The 21,355-nt window shown below is 36.9% G+C and overlaps 1 protein-coding gene and 1 non-coding gene across 5 annotated transcripts; one reads left to right on the forward strand and one right to left on the reverse strand.

The window, feature by feature from the left end:
• The first annotated feature begins 419 nt into the window (after positions 1-419).
• LOC144194337 (ATP-binding cassette sub-family C member 12-like) lies at positions 420-17,424 on the forward strand. Of its 4 annotated transcripts, none has more exons than XM_077713323.1 (28): positions 420-604; positions 2,455-2,618; positions 2,703-2,849; positions 3,971-4,118; positions 4,704-4,940; positions 5,558-5,731; positions 5,811-5,958; positions 8,322-8,470; positions 8,547-8,654; positions 9,110-9,394; positions 9,638-9,762; positions 9,843-9,915; positions 9,987-10,190; positions 11,073-11,207; positions 11,283-11,358; positions 11,709-11,918; positions 11,986-12,089; positions 12,957-13,142; positions 13,262-13,488; positions 13,942-14,079; positions 14,318-14,507; positions 14,576-14,665; positions 14,738-14,927; positions 15,001-15,160; positions 15,231-15,309; positions 16,235-16,348; positions 16,447-16,611; positions 16,683-17,424. In XM_077713323.1, exons 2-28 carry the CDS (start codon positions 2,458-2,460, stop codon positions 16,785-16,787), a joined length of 4,128 nt encoding a protein of 1,375 aa, XP_077569449.1. In that variant the 5' UTR covers positions 420-604; positions 2,455-2,457; the 3' UTR covers positions 16,788-17,424. The 4 variants fall into 4 exon arrangements, with proteins under 4 accessions (XP_077569449.1, XP_077569451.1, XP_077569450.1 ...); XM_077713325.1 differs by having other exon boundaries at positions 11,805-11,918; XM_077713324.1 differs by having other exon boundaries at positions 420-594.
• A 148-nt stretch (positions 17,425-17,572) lies between these two features.
• On the reverse strand, positions 17,573-17,644 carry trnad-guc (transfer RNA aspartic acid (anticodon GUC)). Its single transcript has one exon. It is a non-coding gene; the product is annotated as a tRNA-Asp (tRNA).
• Positions 17,645-21,355: the final 3,711 nt, after the last annotated feature.

The raw sequence follows: 21,355 nt of genomic DNA on the forward strand, positions 1-21,355 counted from the left end.
TTGATGGCGCTGAAGGAGGAGGAGGAGAAGGAACAAGTATGAATATGTCATTAATGGGTCTTGTTTGGGAAGACGAACTTGTGGAGAGGCACTATACAATTTCGTCATACGCTGCTAAGGGTATGATGACTACTAGGCTTTTTGTCAAGTCAGCGATGACGACAATGCCTATGTCTGATTATTATTTAATTTTCATGTTGACACCAATTTTTACACATTAACTCCAAATAAAGACCTTCTATGGGCCCATCTCCAATTCTACAAGTGCTCTGTAATGATGAATCACACATTGACCAATAGAAAGGTCTTTAGGGAGATGGAGGAGGAGGAGGAGGAGGAGGAGGAGGAGGAGGAGGAAGAGCTACAGATAGGTTGTGGTTATCAAGGACACTCGGGGGGGGGGGGGGGGATTTAAAGAGCATCAAGTCAGCTTGAGACCACGCACTCAGACAGACTCACCAGAGTTTCCTACTACTTGTGCCTCGAGATTTCAAAGTTCCGAAATTCGAAAGAAGAAAGAAGAAAGAATCAGAAGAAAAGAAAGAAGAAGAGATCATCAAGAGCTTCAACTTCTACGCCTAGAAAGGAACCAAGGTGTCATACGGTATATTCAGGGATGGATATTCCGAGTGTAAGGGGGACCGGGGCCAGGTCGCAACCGGGCCCCGCACTTTTAAGGGCGTTTTCGGGTGGGAGTAAAGTCAAAAAGAAGGATAACTTCATTGGATAACTTTATTCATTCATTCCGTATTTGGGGATATTTCTTTGTGACATTAAAAAGAAGGGGGGATGCAGATGAAGAAAAAAAAAGAAAAAAAATACATCGTTACAAATTAGACAGTACGTACGGATGCTATATCAAAGCAAAATCAAAAAGTACAAAGTAGAACAAACTTGGGAAATGGGATCATATCCATAGCAATAATTTTTATAATTATTCTTATTATTCTTATTATTTTCTTCTTCTTATTCTTCTTTTTCTTCTTTTTCTTCTTTTTCTTATTCTTATTATTCTTATTATTTTCTTCTTCTTATTCTTCTTTTTCTCCTTTTTCTTATTCTTCTTATTCTTATTCTTATGCTTCTTTTTCTTCTTATTCATTTTATTCTTTTTATTCTTTTTAGTTTTCTTATTCTTCTTATTCTTATTCTTTTTATTCTTTTTATTCTTTTTATTCTTTTTATTCTTTTTATTCTTTTTATTCTTTTTATTCTTTTTATAATTTTTATTCTTTTTATTATTTTTATTATTTTTATTCTTTTTATTCTTTTTATTATTTTTATTCTTTTTATTATTTTTATTCTTTTTATTCTTTTTATTCTTTTTATTATAACCCTTCTTCTTCTACTACTACTTGTTATTATTATTTTTATTATTATTATTATTATTATTATTATTATTATTATTATTATTATTATTATTATTATTATTATTATTATTATTATTATTATTATTATTATTATTATTATTATTATTATTATTATTATTATTATTATTATTATTATTATTATTATTATTATTATTATTATTATTATTATTATTATTATTATTATTATTATTATTATTATTATTATTATTATTATTATTATTATTATTATTATTATTATTATTATTATTATTACTATTATTATTACTATTATTATTACTATTATTATTACTATTACTATTACTATTACTATTACTATTATTATTATTATTATTATTATTATTATTATTATTATTATTATTATTATTATTATTATTATTATTATTATTATTATTATTATTATTATTATTATTATTATTATTATTATTATTATTATTATTATTATTATTATTATTATTATTATTATTATTATTATTATTATTATTATTATTATTATTATTATTATTATTATTATTATTATTATTATTATTATTATTATTATTATTATTATTATTATTATTATTATTATTATTATTATTATTATTATTATTATTATTATTATTATTATTATTATTATTATTATTATTATTATTATTATTATTAGTATTATTATTATTATTACTATTATTATTATTATTATTATTATTATTTTGTTAATAATTGGGTAGATTTTTGCTGCTTCTGATGTTTCACATTTTTTTTCATGTTTCCCCCACTTTTTACTTATGTTAATGGTAAATCCAATTTTGTTAGCTCATCTATTGGGTGATATTCTAGGACAATAAAAATATTTATATCTTTAGATTCAACCCTAGTCTATTTTGTATATTGTGTGATGTTCCCTCAGTATCATAAAGCTAAATTAAGGTAATCATAATTATAATTAAAAAAAAAAATTCATCAAGGTGAAAGGAGGAAAAAATGGTTTTGATACAAATGTATTTATCACCCTCCATCAAAAAGCTATTGCTAGCTAACTCCAAATCCAATGGGATTGGCTCCAACTATGAAATTGTTTTCACCTAGAAAGCTGCATATGTGTTCACAGGACATGGCAATGGCCGGAGATGGTGGCAGGGTGAAAAGACTTCCCCGGGTTTTTACGATCGAGGAGCCCGAAAATGACGACGAAAACGCCACCCCGTTGCTGTTTGGGAAGTACAAACCCAGCGTTGATAACCTCAAACCTTTCCGTTGTTGCACTTCATCAAAGTCAGTGAATCCAATTTTATTATTATTTTTTAAATGTGGCTAATATGTGGCTAATGTGGGAGTCTGTTGGCTTTTCTTATCTAGGAAGCACCCAATGGACAACGCCGGGTTCTTTTCCCTTGCCACCTTCGCATGGATGACCTCCATGATGTGGGCCATGTTCCGGAAACGGCTGGATGTCAACTCGCTGAAGATGTCACCTTTGGATGAGGCTGGAAGAAACACGGAGAGGTTTGGGGCGCTCAAGCACTATTGACTCAAATGAATGTTTCCCATAGGAATGAACTAAAAACTAATTAATTGGTTCAGAAAAAAACAAAAAAAAACAAGATATTGTAAAAACATTTTGATTTGTTCTAATTCGCCATCTATTAAGAAAGTAACAAATAATTTTTGGATTAATAGTACAAAAAATGTTTTTTAATAGTACTAAAATGTTTTTAATAGTACTAACATGTTTATTAATAGTACTAAAATGTTTTTAATTGTACTAGAATGTTTTTAATAGTACTAAAATGTTTCTTAATAGAACTCAAATGTTTTTAATAGTACTTAAATGTTTTTTTAATAGTACTAAAATGTTTTTTAATAGTACTAAAATGTTTTTAATAGTACTAAAATGTTTCATAATAGTACTCAAATGTTTTTTATAGTACTAAAATGTTTTTAATAGTACTAAAATGTTTTAATAGTACTAACATGTTTTTAACAGTACTGAAATGTTTTTAACAGTACTGAAATGTTTTTAATAGTCCTAAAATATTTTTCAATAGTACTAAAATGTTTTTAATAGTACTAAAATGTGTTTTAATAGTACCAAAATGTGTTTTAATAGTACCAAAATGTTTTTAATAGTATTAAAATGTTTTTAATAGTACTAAAATGTTTTTAATAGTACTAATATGTGTTTTAATAGTACTAAAATGTGTTTCAATAGTACTAAAATGTGTTTTAATAGTACCAAAATGTTTTTAATAGTACTAATATGTGTTTTAATAGTACTAAAATGTGTTTCAATAGTACTAAAATGTGTTTCAATAGTACTAAAATGTGTTTTAATAGTACCAAAATGTTTTAATAGGACTAAAATGTGTTTTAATAGTACCAAAATGTTTTTTAATAGTACTAAAATGTTTTTTAATAGTAGTAAAAAGTTTTTTAATAGTACTAAACTTGGATTATGATGCAGACACACTCAAAAAATAAGTTGAATCTAACCTCACAGTACTTTTACTAAAGTCACCTTTTTGTCTATTCTGCCCACTTGTGCTGATGGAAAAGTTTTGTAGTACATTTGACATTGATGTTAACCCCCCCACCCCACCCCCCCACCCCCACCCCCACCCCACCAGGCTCCAAAGATTCTGGGCAGAGGAAGTAGGAAAGTGGGGTCTGGAGAAGGCCTCTTTGGTCCGCGCCATTCTGAGATTTCAAAAAACAAGGCTTATCATATCGGTGATGGTTGGAGTTTTGACCATGGTGGCCGCCTTTCTGGGTCCAGTGAGTTGGCTCCTCCCTCTTTCAAGAGTTAATGTCTAATAGAGTGGCTTTTGGTGTGATTGGTGATCGCCATAATGTAGCATAGAGCAATGTAGCATAACATAAACTGTAGTTGCTATGGTATAACTGACTCATTTATTAACATTTTTTTAATGATTAATTCTTAAATGATATAATTTTTATGCACTGTTTTTTTTAAATGATGACAATTCATATGATTGATTTTTTTCCCTTCATGTATTTTATTTTAAATGATATATTTTTTTGTTTACAAGGTTTTTATATATTTTTTGTTTACAAGCTTTTTGTTATTTATTTTTTTGGTTGTTTTTTAATTGGCATTTTTTGGTTTTATTAGTCTGATTAATCTTTCAAATAGCCCCTTCATTTGTTTTTGTTTTTTGTATTACTTTTGTTTTCATTTATGACTATTCAAAAATAGTTTTTTTCTGCTAAAATATCCCTGATTGTTTTTTTTTTAAACCTTTATCTTACAAAACTTGCAGACAAGACTAATATACTACAATGGCCTCCTCAAAATATTGTCCATAATTCTGAAATCTGCCTTTTGACATTTTCCCTCAGGCCGTCCTGGTTTACCAACTCCTGAACTACGTCAATGACCCTTCCAATTGGACGCAATTGTACGGCATAGGCTTATGCTTTGCACTTTTTGGCTCCGAATTCTTCAAGGCCTTTTTCATGTCGCTTCTGTGCGGCCTCAACCTTCGCACGGCCACCCGGCTCAAGGGGGCCTTCAGCGGCATGGCCTACCAGAAGGTCATCTCGCTGCGGGTCCACAGCGCCATCTCCGAGGGAGAGGTAACTATCGTTCAATTTCCCAAAATAACAACATGGTGTAAAAGGATTTTCCCCTCCATATTCATGTTTTTAATAGGGAGTATAAATGTGTTACTTTGAAGGGAAAATCTTAAGAGAAATCATTGAAAATGCTATTTCTTAGATACTTTATAATTGTATTTATAATTCAATATTCCAAAAGTGTGTTTGCCTGCACATAGACAAATTAAAAAAGGAAGTTAGGTGACCACTACAAGCAGTAAGTGTGTCCATAGTGGTCTAGTTTGTCATCCTTAGGTAAGATAGCGGCACCCTGAGTGAGCAAAGCCAGGCACAAGTAAGTTTTTTCACCATTTGATGCAAGATAGTGTTCATTTTTTTTCCTTAAATTTCATTTATAGACCTCAAAATTAATCTGATATAGCATTTTAGCAGTTTATCTTTTCTCTATTTCACATATCAGCCACACATTCTCACATTTTCTGCATATCAAGTCTAATTTGTGCATATCCTGGATTCAATCATCATTTTTTGGAGCGAAAAATACGTCTTATAGGCCAGAAAATACGGTACATGTTATTTAAAGGCAATGAAAATGATAGAAGCAATGATAAGCAATATATCTTGGTTCCTCACAGATCATTAACGTCCTGACCAGCGACGGGCACAAGCTTTTCGAGGCGGTGCTTTATGGCAGCTTCTTGCTGTCGGCACCCGTGCTCTTTGTCATCTGCATCGGCTACGCCTGGTACATCTTGGGCGTGACGGCGCTGATGGGAGTCGGGATCTATCTGATCTTTATCCCTCTGCAGGTCAGGAGAACACTCACTTCACTTATTTTTATATATATCTTTCTGACGTTTTTTTTTTTTTTTTTACCCTGCCATTTAGTTCATCTTGGCCGGTCTCACCAACAAGTTTCGTCTCAAAGCCGTTTTGATGACTGATAGTCGAGTTCGTACCATCAATGAAGTACTCAACAGTATCAAGCTCATCAAAATGTACGCCTGGGAAGATTCTTTCAAGGTGAAAATTGCCGGTAGGAACAGATTTCTTTTATTTTTTAATTTTTTTTGTTGGTGTGAAAACAGATTGAAACATTGTAGCTTTTCAGGAATGGTTATTATTGGAGTACCCTTTTATTATGAGTGAAAACGGGATATTAGATGAAAGTTTATGGGATTTTTAGGGGGATGAAATGAGACAATATGCTTTAAAAATGAATATTTCTTTACTCGTCTGTGACCGACTATCTAAACAAAATGAAGATACTTGATGTCCTAGGATAAAATAGGGATACAAATGTACTTGTTATTATCGAGTTTTACGAGGGAAGAACATGGTATGACTAGCTAAAAGAGATGAAAAAAACTTGATGCTCTAGGATAAAAGATGGAAGCAATTTTATTTTTTATTATCGAGTGTTTGCAGGGAAGAACATCATATGACTAATTAAAATAAAATGGAAAAAAACTTGATGTCCTAGGACAAAGTAAGGATCCAAATGTATTTATTATTGTGTTAGTGTTAGGAGGGAAAAACATATGACTAACTAAAAAAAGATGAAAAAAACTTGATGGTCGAGGATAAAATATAGATACAAACTTATTTATTATTATCAATTGTTAGGAGGCAAAAACACATTTTTCTTAATTCATTAGAGTTAAACCGTTTTATTATCTATTTAATATCTTAGTACTGTTTACTATGTAAATACTGTTTACTATCTAAGTACTGTTTAATATCTAAGTATTGTTTAATGTAGAAGTACTGTTTAATATCTTAGTACTGTTTACTATGTAAATACTGTTTACTATCTAAGTACTGTTTAATATCTAAGTATTGTTTAATGTAGAAGTACTGTTTAATATCTTAGTACTGTTTACTATCTAAATACTGTTTACTATCTCAGTACTGTTTAATATCTAAGTATTGTTTAATGTCGAAGTACTGTTTAATATCTTAGTACTGTTTACTATCCTAATACTGTTTACTATCTAAGTACTGTTTACTATTTAAGTACTGTTTACTATCTAAATACTGTTTACTATCTAAGTACTGTTTACTATCTAAGTACTGTTTACTATTTAAGTACTGTTTAATATCTAAGTACTCTTTAATATCTAACTACTGTTTAATACCTGAATACTGTTTACTATCTAAGTACTGTTTAATATCTAAGTATTGTTTAATGTAGAAGTACTATTTAATATCTTAGTACTGTTTACTATCTAAATACTGTTTACTATCTAAGTACTGTTTAATATCTAAGTATTGTTTAATGTAGAAGTACTGTTTAATATCTTAGTACTGTTTACTATCTAAGTATTGTTTTATGTAGAAGTACGGTTTAATATCTTAGTACTGTTTACTATCTAAATACTGTTTACTATCTAAGTACTGTTTACTATTTAAGTACTGTTTAATATCTAAGTACTGTTTAATATCTAAGTACTGTTTAAAACCTAAATACTGTTTACTATCTAAGTACTGTTTAATACCTAAATACTGTTTACCATCTAAGTACTGTTGAATATCTAAGTATTGTTTCATGTAGAAGTACTGTTTAATATCTTAGTACTGTTTACTATGTAAATACTGTTTACTATCTAAGTACTGTTTAATATCTAAGTATTGTTTGATGTAGAAGTACTGTTTAATATCTTAGTACTGTTTACGATCTAAGTATTGTTTAATGTAGAAGTATACTGTTTACTATCTAAGTACTGTTTAATATCTAAGTATTGTATAATGTAGAAGTACTGTTTAATATCTTAGTACTGTTTACTATGTAAATACTTTTTACTATCTAAGTACTGTTTAATATCTAAGTATTGTTTAATGTAGAAGTACTGTTTAATATCTTAGTACTCTTTACTATCTAAATACAGTTTACTATCTAAGTACTGTTTACTATTTAAGTACTGTTTAATATCTAAGTACTCTTTAATATCTAAATACTGTTTAATACCTAAATACTGTTTACCATCTAAGTACCATTTAATACCTAAATACTGTTTACTATTTAAAATTTTCTGTTTAATATCTAAGTACGGTTTAGTATCTAAGTACTGTTTAGTATGTAAGTACTGTTTAATGTCTAAGTACTGTTTTATATCTAAGTACTGTTTAATGTCCAAGTACTGTTTAATATCTAAGTACTGTTTAATATCTAAGTACTGTTTCGTATCTAAGTCCATTTAACTGGCGACCAAACGTCCGGTGACAGAGGTACGCCGGTATTTATTTATGATTTATTGATATTCATTGATTATTTTTTTTGTATTAATTGGTACAGTTTCTGCTGAAGCTTTAAATCTCATCATACTTATACATACAATGATAATAGAGGCTTTCAATTCAATTTGGCAGCATGACAATTTGAACCGTTTCTTCCACCAGAGTTGAGGCGAAAGGAGAAAGGACACCTGCGCGTCGCCAGTTACATCCAGAACGCCAACACGGGCATCACCAGCATCACCCCCGCCTTCGCCACCGTGCTCACCTTCATGCTGCACACCTTGTTAGGCTGGAAACTGGACACCACTGAAGTGAGTTACCCCAATGATGGAAGAAAATATTCATAATAATAATAATAATAATAATACTATTCTGTTTCAACGTCAGGCTTTTACCACCATTGCCGTGTTCAACGCAATACGCTTCTGCCTGTGTCTCTTTCCATTGGCCGTCAAGGCTCTGGCCGAGGCCAGCGTTTCCATTGCGCGTCTGAAGGTAAGCTCCATAAACTACTGTCTTTCCTCAAATATACGACATATTATCTATATATTATAAATATAATCTTCCTCGTTGTCTTGTTCACTTCCTTTTTGAATTTGTCCACATGCAATGATTTTTCTTTAGATTTTCCCTTCGAAATAACACACTTGTACTTCCAATTAAAACCATGAAAATGGAGGTGAAATTGTGAATCATAGTGCGGCTTATACAAGGGAAATTCAAGGATTTTAAGGCCATTTTATGGGTGGGGCTTATATGAGGGAAATTGTCCAATTCAAAGATTTTAAGGCCATTTTATGGGGGTGGGGCTTATATGGGGGAAATTGTCCAATTCAAAGATTTGTATGCCATTTTAAGGTTGCGGCTACAAAATGCACCCACCCTCGGTTCAAAGTCGTCCAGCCACTGTTTACCGCCACTCGCATAACGCCGCCTCCTCTTCTCTCCAGAAAATATTGCTGATCCAGAATCCAGATCCATATTTGGTTCAGGAGAACGGAGGCGAACATGCCATCGTGATCAAAAATGCCACCCTTTCTTGGCAGAAACCAAACCCAGCCAACGAGTCGATCGAAATGGGAACTGAGATGGATGACTTGTCTGTGGGTCAAAATTTTAACCCCTCGGCCACTTTGCGGAATATTTCCTTCACGCTCCCCAAGGGTCACTTGCTGGGCGTCTGCGGAAATGTCGGCAGTGGGAAGACTTCACTCATTTCCAGCCTTTTAGAGCAAGTGAGTTGCCCCACCCACCCACCGTCAAACATATGTTTCGCGGGCTTTTAACTCAAACAAATGTTTCGCGGGCTTTTAACTCAAACAAATGTTTCCCATAGAAATGAACTACACATTCATTAGTTCTAACCCTCTGAAAAAACACCTTTTAAATACAAAGTGGTCCGACCCACTCTGTGGATGGTATGATGCTAATGTGAGAGCCGCCAATCAAACTTTGCCCCACCCCCCTCTGTCTTATAGATGCACCTTTTCAGAGGCTCCATCAAGGCGAACGGGACCTTTGCGTACGTTTCCCAGCAGGCCTGGATCTTTCACGGCACTGTTCGGGAAAACATCTTGATGGGGAGCCCAATGGACCCTGACAGGTAAGTAATATATAACACGAAAAAAAAAAAAACTGGCCCATCCTGAATGCATCATCCCCATCCTCCGTTTCTCGGCGCAGGTACGAAAGCGTTTTGGATGCTTGCAGTCTTCGAGCCGACCTGGATATACTGCCACACGCCGATCAAACTGAGGTGGGAACCTTTACCAGGCGGTGGCGCTGTTGAGTTTTGGTGACCACGTGTGTTTCTTTGGGTGTGGTCAGATCGGCGAACGTGGCCTGAATCTCTCGGGCGGTCAGAAGCAGCGAATCAGCTTGGCCCGGGCCGTCTATTCCGACAGGGAGATCTTCCTATTGGACGATCCGCTTTCGGCAGTGGACGCCCACGTGGGCAAGCACATTTTCGAGCAGTGCATCCAACGCCAGCTGCAGGGAAAGTCCATCATCCTGGTCACGCACCAGCTTCAGGTAGCTGTAATCCTATTTTCCAAATGTTTTTTTTTTTTTAAATTTCAGTGATAGACATCAAAATCCAGCGTTTTATTTATTGATCTTTTCTCTATTTTGAAAGAAATTACCCTATTGGCCGCATTGTTTTGTGTTTTTATGCATGTCAAGTCTAATTTGTGCGCATATAAGCCTTACCTTGGATTCAGTCATCTTTTATTAGGGGCAAATACGGCTTATATGCGAGAAAATATGGTATTTTGACTTTTCAATTCTGGCAATGGCTGTCAATGAATAACATTTAAAGACTACTAAATTGATTCAGTCTCTCTAACCCTAACCCTTCCCACACCATTATTACTATTATTATGATTATTATTATTATTATTATTATGATTATTATTATTATTATTATTATGATTATTATTATGATTATAATTATTATTATGATTATCATTATGATTATTATTATGATTATGATTAATATTATGATTATTATTATGATTATTATTATTATTATGATTATGATTATTATCATGATTATTATTATGATTATGATTATGGTTATTATTATGATTATTATTATGATTATTATTATTATTATTATTATTATTATTATTATTATTATTATTATTATTATTATTATTATTATTATTATTATTATTATTATTATTATTATTATTATTATTATTATTATTATTATTATTATTATTATTATTATTATTATTATTATTATTATTATTACGATTATTATTATTATTATTATTATTATTATTATTATTATTATTATTATTATTATTATTATACGTAAACCTCCCATTAAATTCTATCAAATATCTTTGGAATGCACGGTCTGTAATCATTTATATTTGTCTTTAAAACTCTACCTTGCCTTTCCGCCAGTATCTGGAATTCTGCCATGACATCCTGGTGTTGGAGAACGGCCAGGTTCTGGAGTCGGGGAACCATCGCACACTGATGAGGGCGGACGGACGTTACGCCCAACTCATCACAGGATACAAGGCGGAGCAAGCCAAGGTACGACTGGCTTCTGTTTGTGGTGAAATGATGACAACGTAAAAGCGCTGATCACGTGCGTGTTTTCATGTGCAGTCGGGGCAAAACAAAGAGGTGGCACCATCTGAGATGGATGAAGAAGAACCGGCAACCATTGGAATCATCAACCGAGGTTACCGCAATCCAAGCATTCATTAAATACAGTCGTAGCTTTTTTCCTAACTTGAACATTTCGTAAGTAGAGATGCACTTTATATGTAAATTATCTCATTCCTTCCACGGTCCTCACACAACCCTTTAAAATTGGTGTCCCAAAATGTGAGAAACACACAAAATGAAAGAAAATTGGAAGAAAAGCATTGATTTTTAATACTAAGCATACTGTGACCTGCACTAAAACAAAATAAGGTATAAGGAAATGCATTTACTTTTGGGGGACAACAAAGCAAAAGCATTTGATTGTACCATTTTGATATTTTTTACATTGGTAATAAAGTACTAATTATTGTTTCTTTTCCACAGCTTTTGTGACCGACCTTGACGATGATTTTTATAATGACTTTCAATGTCACCAAAAACAAAATTCCTCTACATCAGACTATTTCTATTGTATTCTAGTATCTGAGGACATCACAGCCGTCAACAGTGGCGAGCAGTTGGTCAGCGAGGAGACGTGCACAGAGGGTGCTATCTCCTGGAGGACTTACGCTCAGTACTGCAAGGCGGCCGGAGGTAGGAAACTGGTAAATTCCCGAACACAAAAAAAAAACATGAGTCGGTCTGTGGTCCGTTTCTTCAGGTTTCTTCATCACTTTCTTCAACTTCCTGATTGTGGTCCTGATGATCGCCTCCACGGCTTTCTCCAACTGGTGGCTCAGCTATTGGCTGGGCCAAGGCAGTGGGGTGAGGACACAAAACATATCTGTCAATCAATTGCTCCCCTTATGAATGGTTTACTGTTGAAGCCAGCTCTCAAAATTACATTCATGAGAGAGAGTTTAATATCTAAGAGAGGGAGTTTAATATCTAAGAGAGAGAGAGTTTAATATCTAAAAGAGAGAGTTTAATATCTATGAGAGAGAGTTTTTACTGTTCAATATCTAAGTACTGTTTAATGTCTAAGTACTGTTTAGTATCTAAGTACTGTTTAGTATCTAAATACTGTTTACTGTCTAAGTACTGTTTAATATCTAAGTACTGTTTAATGTCAAAGTAATGTTTAGTATATAAGTACTGTTTAGTATCTAAATACTGTTTACTATCTAAGTACTGTTTAATATCTAAGTACTGTTTCATATCTAAGTACTGTTTCATATGTAAGTACTGTTTAATTTCTAAGTACTGTTAAATTTCTAAGTACTATTTAACAAGCCTTATTAAAAAACTTCAAAATCCCCCAAATATGTATGCTAAGCTAATTGACCTCTCTAAATGGCCCCTAAATATGGTTAGGGCCCAATTAATCTCAGTACTACGAGTGATTAATGCGAGGGGTTCACAGTTCTGAGGTTGTGGGTTCCTATTCCAGGTCGGTCCACACTGTTTGGCTGGCGTTTGCATGTTGCGTGGGTTTTTCCCCCACGGTACTCCACTCCCCCCCCCCCCCCCCCCCCCCCCAAAAAAAGATCTATGCTAAGCTAAATTGACTCCTCGTGCCTTGTGATTGGGCGGCCCCCTTCTCTAGCCCGTAATTATCCCGAATAGGCTCCAGCACCCCCCCTGGAGAAAATGAATGAACCTGTAACTAATGCTGACGCTAACATTGGCTAGGTCCTTTGGAGTAACGACACCACGTCAGACTACGACATTTCCAAGAACGCAGACCTGGACTTTTATCAGCTGGTCTACAGCCTGACTGTGGTGGTCATGGTGGTCTTGTCCTTGATCAAATGTTTCTTCTACACTGACGCCACCCTGAACGCCGCCTGCCGCTTACATGACGGCATGGTGAAGAAGGTACATGGCTGGCTTTTTTTTTTCCCCTCGGACGTTTGGTCGCCAGACGCTTGGTCGCCGGACGTTTGAGTTAGAGTTTACTGTTAAAACCAGCTCTGTTTTTGTTCTTCTCCTGACAGATCCTGGGCAGTCCCATGAGTTTCTTCGACACCACGCCCACTGGCCGCATTCTCAACCGCATGTCCAAAGACCAGGAGGAGTTGGATACCGTTCTCCCACTGCACTTGGACCCCTTCCTGCAATTTGCCATGATGGTGACCTGTATCGTGGTCATCATCTCGGCCATTTTCCCATTCTTGCTGGTTGCCGTGTTCATCTTGGGGCTTTTGTTCGCCCTGGTGCTCGCGTAAGTTACCTCCCCTCGGCTTGGGACGATTCGTCGGGGTTAAGGATACTGTATTTTTTGGCACTTATACCGTATTTCTCGCTAAAGGTGACCTGATGGTACGGCTTATATGCGCACAAATTAGACTTGACATGCACAAAACTGCAATGTGACAAAGACCAAATGGCAACTGCATAGGAATGTCCATTCCAGTAATCAATTCTTCTGACAAATGTTTTTTCTTAAGATTTTCCCTTCAAATGAATACATTTGTACTCCATATTAAACCAATATGGAGGTGAAAATTGTGAATCAAGCTGGCTTATACGAGAGAAATTGTCAAATTCGACCGTTTTAAGGCTATTCTAAGGCGAATACGTGAGAAATTATCAAATTCAACCGTTTTAAGGCTATTTTAAGGCTAATATGTGAGAAATTACAGTTCTTTTTACAGTTTTTTTTTCTTTACTGCAGCATGTTCCAACAAAGTGTGCGCTTGATGAAGAGTTTGGAAAACATCAGCCGCTCTCCCTGCATCTCCCTCACCACGTCCATCTTGCAGGGCCTCAGCACCATCCACGCCTACAACATGCGAGGCAACTACATCAAACTGTGAGACCACTTTTACCAGCACCTAGCACCCCAGATAGCTTGAGACAAATGGACATTCACCATTCACGTTCCCACTCATGATTGTTTAGAGCAGGGGTGTCAAACATGTGGCCCGTGGGCGCAAGTGGCCCGCTTGTGCTTCCCATCCGGCCCATTGGCGGACACATTTTAGCTCATTCATACTGTACATAAAGAATAATAGGCTCTCAATCACATTTAACTCTTGATTTTGCGGTAGGTTCAATTCCCTGAACGACATCAACTCCAACCACTTCCAGCTCTTCTACGCCAGCACTCGTTGGCTGGGCTACAGACTCGACTTCATGGCGGCTGCCTTGACCTTTTGTGTTTCCCTCTTTGCGGTTCTGAGTAGCAACGAGGACATTGATCCATCCTTGAAAGGCTTGGCTTTGTCCTACACCATCCAGGTAGTTTTTAAGATGTTTTAAGGTCGCGGTAGGTTGTGGCTTTCCCAAGCTAACGTAGCCACGTGCAGCTGACCGGCACGCTGCAATACGTGGTGACCGAAGCCATGGAGGTGGAGGCCAGGTTCAACTCCGTGGAGAGGCTCCAGCAGTATATCACGGTCGCTCACAGAACCCGTAGCCGTCGAAACACGGTGCGATGGCCTTCTTAAATCGAAAATTCTTCTGATCAGGGTTGTAAATCGGAAGCGGACGGACACATAGTAGACACCCGCGTTCCCGTAGGCTGGCCCACCAACGGCACCATCGACTTCCGGGACTACAAGATGAAGTACCGTGAGAACACTCCCGTTGTCCTGGACGGGCTGTCTTTCTCCATCGGAGGTGGAGAGAAAATCGGCATCGTGGGAAGGACGGGTTCCGGTGAGGGTCTTTTTTTAGAAGGCAGATCTCCACTTCCTCAGTCTGCGGCCAATAGCCAGTCTTCTCCGTTCAGGTAAATCCTCCCTGGGGGTGGCGCTCTTCCGGCTGGTGGAGGCCCATGAGGGAAGCATCCGTATCGACGGGGTGGAGATCTCCACCATTAGTCTGCGACAGCTTCGTAGGAGACTGTCCATCATCCCGCAGGATCCCGTCCTGTTCATCGGCACCATCAGGTAACCCAGAGGTGGCGGGGGGTGGCAGGTACATTGTCGGTTTGAGGACCACTTTTGTCCATGTCCACAGATACAACCTGGACCCCTTCAATAACTACAGTGACGAGCAAATCTGGGCAGCTCTGGAGAAAACTTGCGTCAAGGACTCGGTGAGTAGGAGTGTGGATTAACTCCAAACTATCCATGTGAATCATCATTACAATTATTGGAATATTTGTACTTTGCATGGCTTTAGAACATCAAAATGGACAAACCTCTACTTAAGAATGCCTCTAGGAGGGAAAGTTTCAGGTTACGAAATGTGCAATGATTGATTTAAAAAGAAGAAAATCAGGAAATGCAATTTTATGAATGGATTAAAAGAACTGGATTAAAATCCCTGAATATTCCGTTTTTTTATAGATCTAAAACAAAGTTAATTTAAAAAAAAATTAAAATATATTTTTCGATTTTACAAAATGATTTTTGAACTAAAAACACAGAAAAAATGGATTAAAAAATGACAATTATTGATTTAAAATGGGGAAAATCAGGAAATGTAATATATATATATATATATATATATATATATATATATATATATATATATATATATATATATATATATATATATATATATATATATATATATATATATATATATATATATATATATATATATATATATATATATATATATATATATATATATATATATATATATATATATATATATATATATATATATATATATATATATATATATATATATATATATATATATATATATATATATATATATATATATATATATATATATATATATATATATATATATATATACTCCATTTTAATTTAATCCTAAAACAGAACACTCATGTTTAACTTTCTTGTGGCCGCACAAAATGATGCAGCCGGCCAGATTTGGCTCCGGGCCGCCACTTTGACAACTGTTGCCTATTTTTTTATTACCACATAAAACACTCGTAAAGATTGTTTCTCAAGGATTTTGGGATGAGGTGAAGATTGGGAGATATCCTGTTATATCGCAGACTGGATATATAGTTTTACGATCAAAACTTTATGTGTGTACAGATCTCCAAACTGGAAGGTCAGCTTCAGGCACCCGTGTCGGAGAACGGAGAGAACTTCTCAGTGGGCGAGCGCCAGTTGATGTGTCTAGCAAGGGCGCTGTTGCGCAACTCCAAGGTTGGGACGTAACCACAAATTTATCGACATTGGCGAAGTCCAATGGAAAAAAATAAAAAAAACTCCCCCGCCCCCCCCCCACCCCTGCCCCCCCCCAGATTATTCTTTTGGACGAGGCCACGGCCTCCATCGATGCCGAGACCGACGCCTTGATCCAGACCACCATCATCGATGCCTTCCAGGACTGCACCGTGCTGACTATTGCACACCGTATCAACACGGTTATGCACGCCGACCGCGTTCTGGTCATGGATGATGGAAAAGTGAGGCGTAATAAAAGGTTTTTGTGTCGGGAACTGTCAAGTCATTCCAAAATGTTACTCCCGACCCACAGGTGGCAGAGTTGGGCGAACCGGAGTTGTTGGCGAGGAGGCCCAATTCGCTGTTTGCCTCGCTCTTGTCCGCCGCAAACACCGTGAGCGCTCGGGAGCCACAGTGAAGGTGAAATATATATACTTATGGTTAATCTTGCACTTTTTTTTAAAAATCTGATCATTAAAAAATACTAGAATTGATTTTTATTGACACCTAATGGTGAAAATGTTTACTGTACTTTTTGTGCTGTGTGAAATGTGAATTGTATTCTTAGATTTAATCTTGCTGCATGTTTGCAATTGTATGTATTAAAAGTTACTATAATAGATTTTTATTGATGTGTTGGTTAAAATGTTTACTATATCTTTTGTGCTGTGTGAAATATGAATCTTATTCTTAGATTTAGTCTTGCATATGTTTGCAATTGTATGTATTGATAGTTACTATAATTGATTTTTATTTAGACCTATTGTTTAAAATGTTTACTATAGCTTTTGTGCTTTGTGAAATGTGAATTGTGTTCTTAGATTTAATCTTGCTCACGTTTGCAATTGTATGTATTAAAAGTTACTATAATAGATTTTTATTGACAATTATTAGTTATGATGTTTACTATATCTTTTGTGCTGTGTGAAATATGAATCGTATTCTTAGATTTAGTCTTGCATATGTTTGCAATTGTATGTATTGATAGTTGATAGTGAATTGTGTTCTTAGATGTAATCTTGCACTCTGATTAATAAAAGTCACTAAAACAGAAAGTAAGCACTCATGATTGACCATACTAAGGAGGAATTTTGGAATTGATGAAGTTTACTGCATTTCATTTCAAAATTAAGCTTAGAAGAAATCTATCATGTACTAACTGGTGGAGAAGAGTGTAGTGAGTCAGATGCGTAAAAGTTGACACTCCCCGTCGGGGAATCGAACCCCGGTCTTCCGCGTGACAGGCGGAGATACTGTCCACTATACTAACGAGGAAGGATACTGCTCCTATAACCTACCTATAACACTTTTATAAAATGATTTTATTTATAGTCACGGTGGGAAGTGGGGGGGGGGCGAATAGTTTTCTTCTTGCTAGGGGGGGCCTAACAGAAAATAATTGAGAAGCACTGCACTATACTAACAAGATTACTGTATCCCGATGACAATTGTTTTTTGAAGACAGCTAATATATACTAACTGGTAGAGTATAGTGCATCCCCCTTGCTCTCCACTACGGCAGCCGCCGCACGGAGACGTCCTGAATGGTCTCTCCAACAACAACCATCTGTAAACATGATTGTTACCAAATGTAAGCGGTTTAGTATTGAGATCAGGCCGAACGTACCTTTGGTGATTAACCCTCATAGCACTTTCATGTGGTCCTAGCTGAATGTTATCCGCCATATTGATACCTGTGTGAACGTAATTGATGTTTGGAGCTGTGAGAATACGTAAAAGTCTAGACTGTCGAAGCGATGATAAGGTAAATGCTGATGAAGCCACATACGCCGATACCCCATGATCAGTCAGAACATATATGGGATGTCCCATCACTGTATGAGCTGTTTTAAGAAGCACTTTAGCGAGCCCTGCGAGCCCTACGAGTACACTCTGGTTGACGAAGCTCAACACCATCTAGTGTTACGCTACAATACATCAATACCCGCCTAGTCGTCGAAACCTTCTGAAATAAAACAGCATTTACTGTAGTCGCCGAGTTAGACACATCAAGATGAAAAGGTTTGTCGAAATCAGGGTTGGCCAGGGCAGCCGCAGAGGCCAGTTCTTGAACCAGAGACACAAAGGTTTCATCTGCTTCTTTCGTCCAATCAAGTTGTGCTCTAAGATTCTTAACACCTTTGTCTTTTACCAGAACGCGAAGTGTATGTGTCTTGTCCACATAACATGGTATATAGGTCCTACTGTAGCCACAGAGGCCCAGAAATGACAACATGTCTTTGACGGTTTGGGGCCTGGAATGAGACAAAATGGTTTTTCGATGTTCAGGTGACATGGACAGTCCTTTGGCTGACACAACACGGCCTAGAAAAGTTACTTCTCTTCGACAACACTGAAGCTTCTTCTTTGACACTTTGAAACCAATATTATGAAGTTTTAGCAGGACCATCCTAGTGACCGCCAGACAGATTTCAGAAGTGGTTGTCGCAATGCAAAGGTCATCCACATACTGTAAAAGAACAGAGTTTTCAGGTAACGTTAGGTCTTGTAACAGGTCCTTCAGACACTGATTAAAAATACCAGGTGAGTTTTTAAACCCTTGTGGCAGGCGCTGATACTGCATGTGGACACCACGATAGGTGAACGCAAAGTACTGTCTGGCTGAAGGATGCAAAGGTACACAGAAAAAGGCGTTAGCTAGATCAATACAAGTAAACCATTGATACACTGGACTGAGCGAAGTCAACATTCTATGGGGGTCGGGTACTGGTAGGATCGGAGTCAGCGTCGCGTCGTTCACAGGTCTAAGGTCATGTGCCATACGGTAACTCTGTCCGTCCACCTTAAGTACTGGTCGCAATGCCGTGTTCCATCGTGAGTTAGAAAGTTCTATCACACCTGCGTCCCACAGTCCACCTAGAGTGTCTTCCATACCTTTGTCCGCATCTGGAGTCCATCTATATTGTGGCCTGTGGATGATGGCACTCTCATCTATTTTTAACATTACAGGTGGAATTTTAACACAATGTCCTACATCAAATGGTCCTGATGACCACAATGTGTCCGGAATAGTTTTCAGTAAATCCTCTGTCTGGTGGTGATCAGTCAATTCCCTACCATGTTCTCGAGTCAAGATTTGTTCCTCCAAAATGGAGGAGTTTATCAATGGGGCATGTGGATCAATCTGATAAGAGTCATGCAATTTGGAATAAGTCAGCCCTGGTAGGTCAGTGGACTGCCAGTCCGTGACTTTAAGAAGTTTCTTGACCATGGGACCGAGTTGACGAGCTTCGTGACCATGAGACAGAGCCAAAGAAATGTGGGGGTCGGCTGTATCCGACATTTTGTACCACACTTTTTGCGATTCGTCCAAATCAACATATGAAGCTACGCCTTCTGGACCCACAAATATTTTGGTGGATTTCAATTGCCAGGGTGTTCCAAGAACCTTCTGAAAACGGTCTCGATAGACTAAGTCATCTTCTGTGTCATAAAACAAAGTACAATGAAAGTCATCCTTGGGCGGATGGTAAGGCCGGAGTGAATCAATGAATGATTTCCACTGGTGATAAACAAACAACAGTCCCCCAGTGGCCGGAGTTTCAGGCTCAAGACATGACCAATAGATTGTTGCTACCTCGGTGTCTTGTTGCAAGGGACACATCATGATGTGGTGGCCCCCCCTGTTGTGTTGGGGGTTGCCGCGGGTACTGTCGCTGACCGGGACACTCATGTCTCCAGTGTCCAGGACGGCCACATGTAAAACAGTTGTCTTGTTGGCCCGGTCTCGAGTACCCTTTTCCCCGGCCACCAGAGAAACCACCCCTGCGACCACCGTATCCATCATGGAACTGACCACCATCTCGAGCCTGACCATGGCCCTGGAACATCTGGGCAGATTGGTTTGTCTTTTCCTGTTTAGATTTTTTGGATTCACTATAAAATTTGGAAAGTTGTAATTTTACCAGAGCAGAATTCATATTTAGCGACTCGGCTTTTTCTTTTACCTTCTCGTTATCATACATCTTACAATGGTGAGACAGGTGACGTTTAAACCTTGGTTCATCACCAGTCAACAAGTCAGGGTCCTTTCTCAACTCCCTTTTCACAGGTTCTGGAAGACCCTCGACAACAGCTGTTCGGAATAAGAGGATATTATCTAATCTGCCCGATGGGTGTCGGCCGGTACTATCTATCCAGGCATTAATGCACTTTTCATAGTGTACCGGACCTCCCACTCCATCGATGTATGGAAACACGGTTGGAGCCATGTCATGGGATCTTGGGAAGGTATTTTTAATTGCCGTAAATAAGGCGCCCGATACCTGGGACAATGGGGTTTCGTGTGGTTACCTGATAGTTTCTGCTTCCTCCCTCCTCTATCATTTGTAATTGATGATGAGAGCAGGAAGCTGATATGGCCTGTCTCATGTCACCAAGCGCACAATTCTGTCCGCTCATTAGGGCCAAAAACTTCATCAGCCATGTACTTCCTCCATTCGCCATTGGAGGGAGTTGGTCAGCCAATGTAGCCACATCTCTAAAACCAAGAGGTTCAAATATCATTTCTGCTCCCTGATGGCGGAGGGGATACATACCTCCAGATGTAGCTTGTACCCGCTTTGCGCTGGGCTTTGGTTTTGGCGCGGCAGTCTTGTCTGGTGTCTCTTTTGCCCCATTGTTACGTGGGCGAAGGGCGTAATGAGATCCCAAATCTGGTAGAGCCTGTTTATACATGTCCACACTCTCATTCTCCTGTTCACCTGCAATGTCTGAATCATTATCTGAGTTATAGTCTGATTGTCGATTCGCGTCCTCAAACAGTATAAGATTGTCAGTCAAGTCATCTTTTCCTTTTTCCTACCTTTCTTTATTTCATTTTTCTGTCGAGTCCCTTTGGTCATTTCTTTTTCATCATTGTCCTCTCGGTCAGTCAAGTCAACTCTGGATCGTTCTGTCTTATCTTTCGCGTGTTCGAGATTACATGCTTTTCCTATGAGGCCTTTTGCCTCGGAGGACATAGCT

This window comes from Stigmatopora nigra, chromosome 3 (genome assembly GCF_051989575.1).
Source record: "Stigmatopora nigra isolate UIUO_SnigA chromosome 3, RoL_Snig_1.1, whole genome shotgun sequence".
NCBI classification, from domain to species: domain Eukaryota; kingdom Metazoa; phylum Chordata; class Actinopteri; order Syngnathiformes; family Syngnathidae; genus Stigmatopora; species Stigmatopora nigra.